General features: G+C 69.2%; 1 protein-coding gene across 1 annotated transcript; it reads left to right on the plus strand.

Annotated features, from left to right (window-relative positions):
* Positions 1 to 816: 816 nt before the first annotated feature.
* SSR4 (signal sequence receptor subunit 4) lies at positions 817 to 5,377 on the plus strand. Its single transcript, XM_084281086.1, is given in 7 exon segments — positions 817 to 881; positions 2,871 to 2,989; positions 3,087 to 3,161; positions 3,271 to 3,360; positions 4,356 to 4,421; positions 4,708 to 4,746; positions 4,748 to 5,377. Coding segments are annotated over 7 exon segments (510 nt in total). The 5' UTR covers positions 817 to 826; the 3' UTR covers positions 4,814 to 5,377.
* The last annotated feature ends 1,114 nt before the right edge of the window (positions 5,378 to 6,491 follow it).

Genomic DNA, 6,491 nt, shown 5'->3' on the forward strand with positions numbered 1-6,491 from the left:
GCTCCCGCGGGGAACTCACCGGCCGCAGCCCCAGCGCGGCCGCTACCGGGACCCGGCCCCCGGCGGCCGCTACCGGGAATATCCCCCCCCCTCCCGCCGCTACCCGCAGCCTCCGCGCCGCTGCCAGCGCCGCCGCCGCCATGATGGCTGCCGAGCCGCCCAGTTCCCGCGAGAACTGGGGGGTGGAAGGCGAATAGGCGGTGAAATCTCGCGATACTTCCCGCTCTGTGCTTTCCTTCGCGCCGCCCTCAGCGCTACAAAAGTCCCGGCGGCCATTTTGGGGCCAGAGCGCATGCGCAGTGCGGCCCCCCCGAGCCTCACCCCGTCGCCATTTTGTCCCGAGGGCGGGGCCCGCTCCCCCATCGCTCTTTAACCCTGTTTTTCGGGGGCGAAACCCCCACCTACAACCCACAGGGAGGCCCCAGACACCCCCTCACCCCCCATCCCATCCCCTCCGCCCGCCGTGGTTGCCGTGGGGGCTGAGGGCGCGGTGACATCACTGCGCATGCGCTGCTTCTTTCCCCTTCTGCGCATGCGCCGGGCCGCGCCTTTCTTCGCGCGCCCCCCACCCGCGTCGCGCCACATAAGTCGCGGCGGCCATTTTGCCCGGCTCCTCTCCGCACTGCGCATGCGCGCCTCTTAAACCCCGCCCCTTCCCTACGCCACGTCGCCGCGCCGGCTTCCCATTGGCCGCTTCCTATTGGCCGCCTCTCCCCTCGCGTCCCGCCCTCGCTTTGAGCTCATTGGCCCGTTGCGTGCGGAGCGCGGCGCTGATTGGGCGGTGGGTGAGAGGGAGGGGCGGGGCCGTGGCGGGAAGGCGGCAGACATGGCGGCGCTGGCGGTGCTGGGGGTGCTGCTGGCGGCAGCGCTGCGGGCGGCGGGTACGGGGCTGGGGGGCACCAGGGGGGTCGGTACAGGGGGGTTAATGGGCTGGGGGGGACCTGGAGTGGGGGTACGGGGAGGGGGGACACCGGGCAGGGGGTCCTGGGGGGGTAATGGGGGCGGAGGGGGGGTCTGGGATGAGGGGTACGGGGAGGGGGGCGGCCCGATGGGGGTTCTGGGGGGCACCAGGGGGGCCGGTACAGGGGGGTTAATGGGCTGGGGGGGGGGGTCTGGGGTGGGGGACACGGGGCAGGGGGGACCTGGGGGGGTAACGGGGGCGGGGGAGGGTCTGGGATGGGGGGTCCTGGGGTGAGGGGGCACCAGGAGTGTCGGTACAGGGGGGTCAATGGGCTGGGGGGTGAGGGGGTCTGTGGGGGGGGGTCTGGGATGGGGGTTACGGGGTGGGGGGCAGCGGTTGGGGGTTCCTGGGGTGGGGGGGGACGACCGGGGGGGTGTTCCTGGGTCAGGGGGACACCAGGGGGGTCAGTACAGGGGGGTTAATCGGCTGGGGGGGGTCTGGGGAGGGGGTACGGGCAGGGGGGACACGGGGCAAGGGGGACCTGGGGGGGTAATGGGGGCAGGGGGGGTCTGGGATGGGGGATACGGAGGGGGCGGGGTCTGGGATGGGGGGTCCTGGGTCGGGGGGACACCAGGGGGGTCGGTACAGGGGGGTTAATGGGCTGGGGGGGGGGGTCTGGGGTGGGGGACACGGGGCAGGGGGGACCTGGGGGGGTAACGGGGGGCGGGGGAGGGTCTGGGATGGGGGGTCCTGGGGTGAGGGGGCACCAGGAGTGTCGGTACAGGGGGGGTCAATGGGCTGGGGGGTGAGGGGGTCTGTGGGGGGGGGTCTGGGATGGGGGTTACGGGGTGGGGGGCAGCGGTTGGGGGTTCCTGGGGTGGGGGGGGACGACCGGGGGGGTGTTCCTGGGTCAGGGGGACACCAGGGGGGTCAGTACAGGGGGGTTAATCGGCTGGGGGGGGTCTGGGGAGGGGGTACGGGCAGGGGGGACATGGGGCAAGGGGGACCTGGGGGGTAATGGGGGCAGGGGGGGTCTGGGATGGGGGATACGGAGGGGGCGGGGTCTGGGATGGGGGGGTCCTGGGTCGGGGGGACACCAGGGGGGTCGGTACAGGGGGGTTAATGGGCTGGGGGGGGTCTGGGGTGGGGGTTTGGGGAGGGGGGACACCAGCAGGGGGTCCTGGGGGGGGGTAATGGGGCCGGGGGGGGGTCTGGGATGGGGGTTACGGGGTGGGGGGCACCAGTTGGGGGTTCCTGGGGTGGGGGGGCACCAGGGGGGTCGGTACAGGGGGGTTAATGGGCTGGGGGGGGGTCTGGGGTGGGGGTTTGGGGAGGGGGGACACCGGCAGGGGGTCCTGGGGGGGTAATGGGGGCGGGGGAGGGTCTGGTGATGGGGGATATTGGGGGGGGGGGTACTGGGGGACGTCTGGTAATGGGGGGGGGTTATAGCAAGGGCAGGGGGAGACTGGGATGGGGGGTACTGGGTTGAAAGGGGGATACTGGGATAGGGGTGTTTTGGGGTAGGGGGGTTCTGGGGCAGGGGGGTAATGGGCAGGGGGGGGTCCCAGAATGGGGGTGGGGGTGATACTGGGATTTGGGGGGGGGGGGTTTAACAGAGATGGGGGGTGCCCAGGATGATGGGGTGGGGGGGGGGGCTGGCTCAGGGGGGTCATTAACTGGATGCAGAGGGGTGACCCAGAATTGGGGGGGGGGTTACCAGGGGAGGGGGGGGTCCCCAAGCTGGAAATGGGGTGTCTGGACAATGGGGGGGGTCCCAGAATTGAGTCTGGGGGCTCACTGGGTGGGGGAGGGAACCAACACCCAGAACAGAGAGCAGCTGTAGGGATGGGGGTGGTACCCATACCAAGGGGGGTACCCCAAGACAATTGGGGGTACCCTAAGCTGCTGAGGGGGGGTCTGGGGGTGTCCTTCACCCCCCCCCCAACTTTTTACCCCCCTCCCCCTTCAGCTGAGCCCTGCCCAGACCCCACCATCGTCCCCTCCTCCTACACCACCTCCGACGCCGTCATCTCCTCCGAGAGCGTCTTCGTGGTGGAGATTTCCCTGGCCTGCAAGAATGGGGCCCAGGTTTGGAGGAAGGGGGGGGGTTTGGGGGGGGGGCTTTAACCTCTGAGACCCCCCCTCACCCTTTTTTACCCCCCTAACCCCCTCCACCCCCCCCCAGAACGTGGCTCTTTACGCTGATGTCAACGGGAAGCAATTCCCCGTCACCCGCGGGCAGGACGTGGGGCGCTACCAGGTGGGTTTGGGGGGGTCTTGGGGGGGTTTTGGGGGGGTCTAGGGGGGTTTTTTGGGGTGTGAGGGGGTTTGGGGGGGGGTTTAAAGCCCCTTATCCCCCCCTCACCCAGGTTTCCTGGAGCCTGGAGCATCGCAGCGCCCACTCGGGCACCTACGAGGTGAAGTTCTTCGATGAGGAGTCCTACAGCGCCCTGAGGAAGGTGAGGGGTGGGGGGGGGGGCTCAGAGACCCCCCCTCAAGGCTCAGAGACCCCCCCCTTGGGGTGAGGGACCCCCCCCTGGGGCTGAGGGAACCCCCCTGGGGCTGAGGGACCCCCCCGGGGCTGAGGGACCCCCCCAAGGGCAGGGAGACCCCCCCCCAAACACCTCAACGACCCCCCCAAAGCTGCCCTGACCCCCCCAAAACCAGCTCAACACCCCCCCATACCCCCTCAAAACTGCTCTGACCCCCCCAGACCCCCCCAAAGCTGCTCTGACCCCCCCCAAAGCTGCCCTGACCCCCCAAAACCAGCTCAACCCCCCCCGACCCCCCCAAAGCTGCTCTGACCCCCCCAAACCAGCTCAATGCCCCCCCCAGTTTGGTTCTGACCCCCCCCAGTTTGGTTCTGACCCCCCCCCCCAGTCAATTACCCCCCCCCAAACACCTCAACAACCCCCCAAAGCTGCCCTGACCCCCCCAAAACCAGCTCAACCCCTCCCCCCAGACCCCCCCAAAGCTGCTCTGACCCCCCCAAACCAGCTCAATGCCCCCCCCAGTTTGGTTCTGACCCCCCCAAACAGCTCCCATGCCCCCCCCAGGGCTGCCCTGACCCCCCCAAAGCTGCTCTGACCCCCCCAAACCATCTCAACCCCCCCCCGGGCAGCTCCAAACTGCCCCCCACCCCCCTCAAGACCCCCCCAAAGCTGCTCTGACCCCCCCCAAACCAACTCAACCCCCCCCAGGGCAGCTCCAAACTGCCCCCCACCCCCCTCAAGACCCCCCCAAACCCCCCAAAGCTGCTCTGACCCCCCCAAACCATCTCAAAGCCCCCCCCAGGACAACTCTACTCCCCTCCAAGCCCTCTCTGCCCCCCCCAAACCAGCTCAACCCCCCCCAGGGCATCTCCTATCCCCTCCCCCAACCCCCCACTCCCCCCAGCCCCCCCAAATTCCCCCCCCAGCCCCCCCAAACCCCCCCTTTTCCCCCCCCCCCCCAGGCTCAGCGTAACAACGAGGACGTCACCCGCATCCGGCCCCTCTTCACTGTCAGCGTCGAGCACAGGGTGAGCTGGGGGGGTGGGGGGCACAATTAACCCCCCCTGGGGGGGTATTTACTTTGGGGGGGGCGTCTCCTATCAAAACTGAGGGGGGGGGACACAGGGTGGGGGGGGTATGATCTGATTCAGGGCTGGGTTTGGGGATAGGGAGTGAAGGGGAGGGGGGGTGGGGGGGTTGTTGTTGGGATTAAGGGGTGAAGGGGGGTTTTGAGGGGGGGTTTTTTGGGTGGGGGGGGGTCTATACCCCCCACCCTAAATGATTGACCCCTTGCCCCCTCCCCCAATTTCACAGGGGGCTTGGAATGGGCCCTGGGTGTCCACTGAGGTGGTTGGCCGCTGCCATCGGGCTCGGCATCTATTACCTGGCCTTCAGCACCAAGAGCAGCATCCAGGCGTAGGAGAGACCCCCCCCCCCCCAAATTAATGGGGACCCCCCCTCTTAATTCAACCCCCCCCCCCCTTAATTAACATCCTCTTCTTAATTAATACCCCCCCTTTAATTGACTCCACCCCCCTTAATGACTCCCCCAGCCTCCCCTTAATCACACACCCCCCTCCACATACACCCCCGCCCTCAAATCCCCCCCCCCAAAATCCTCCCCCAATATTTGGGGGTCCCCAAATCTGGTTTAAATATTGGGGGGGCCCCCTGCACCCCACAAGTTGGGGGTTGTGCCCCCCACCCCAAATTCCTATTTGGGAGGGGGGGGTGTCCTTAAATCCCCCCCCTTTTTTCTCCCCATGGTGGTTGTACCCCAATAACCCCCCCTCAAATCCCCCCCCCCCCAATATTTGGGGGTCCCCAAATCTGGTTTAAAATATTGGGGGGGGCCCCCCCTGCACCCCACAAGTTGGGGGTCCGTGCCCCCCACCCCCCTCAAATTCCTACTTGGGGGGGGGTTGTCCCCCCCTTGGTGCTTGTACCCCAATAAAGGTCTTTTTGGGGTGTCCCCCCCACCCCCTGTTGCCTCGTGTGTGGTCTGGGGGTGACCCCCCCAAAAAAACAACCCCCCCTTGTCTCCCCCTCCTCATGGGGGTTCTCGTTGATGACGTCACAGCCCCCCTGGTGATGTCACTGGTGACACAGCTGGTTGGTATCATGGGGGGGGGGGAGGGGGGAGGGGCGTTTCCCCCCATCTATGGGGTGGGGGGGTCTATCCCCCCACCCAAATCCCTGGGGGGTGTCTGTCCCCCCTTTCCCCCAGCCCCCCCCATCTCCCTGGGGGTCTCCCCCTGTCCCAACCCCCTCCCCATCTCCCTCGGGGTGTCTCTGGGGGTCTCCCCCAGCGCCCCCCCCCCATCTCCCTGGGGGTCTCCCCCCACCCCAGCCCCCCCCCCCATCTCCCTGGGGGTCTCTCTGGGGGCTCCCCCAGCCCCTCCCCATCTCCCTGGGGGTCTCCCCCCTCCCCAGCCCCCCCCCCATCTCCCTTGGGGTCTCCCCCCGCCCCAGGCCATCCCCCCACCTCCCTGAGGGTCTCCCCCCGCCCCATCCCCATCTCCCTGGGGGTCTCCCCCCACCACCCCCTCCCCACCTCCCTGGGGGTCCCCCCCGCCCCAGCCCCCCCCCCCATCTCCCTGGGTGTCTCTCTGAGGGTCTCCCCCCACCCCAGCCCCCCCCCACCTCCCTGGGGGTCTCCCCCAGCCCCAGTCCCCCCCTCATCTCCCTGGGGGTCTCTCTGGTGGTCTCCCCCGGGCCCCATCCCCATCTCCCTGGGGGTCTTCCCCCAGCCCCATCTCCCTGAGGTTCTCCCCACACCCCAGCCCCCCCCCACCTCCCTGAGGGTCTCCCCCGCCTCAGCCCCCCCCCCATCTCCCTGGGGGTCTCCCCCCACCCCAGCCCCCCCCCATCTCCCTGGGGGTCTCCCCCCACCCCAGCCCCCCCCCCCATCTCCCTGGGGGGCTCCCCCTGCCCCAGCCCCCCCCCCCACCTCCCTGGGGGGCTCCCCCCGCCCCAGCCCATCCCCACCTCCCTGGGGGTCTCTCTGTGGGTCTCCCCCCGCCCCAGCCCCCATCTCCCTGGGGTCTCTCTGAGGGTCTCCCCCTACCCCAGCCCCCCCCCCCATCTCCCTGGGGGTC

Source organism: Gallinula chloropus (assembly GCF_964237585.1).
Source record: "Gallinula chloropus genome assembly, contig: HAP1_SCAFFOLD_501, whole genome shotgun sequence".
Lineage (NCBI taxonomy): Eukaryota > Metazoa > Chordata > Aves > Gruiformes > Rallidae > Gallinula > Gallinula chloropus.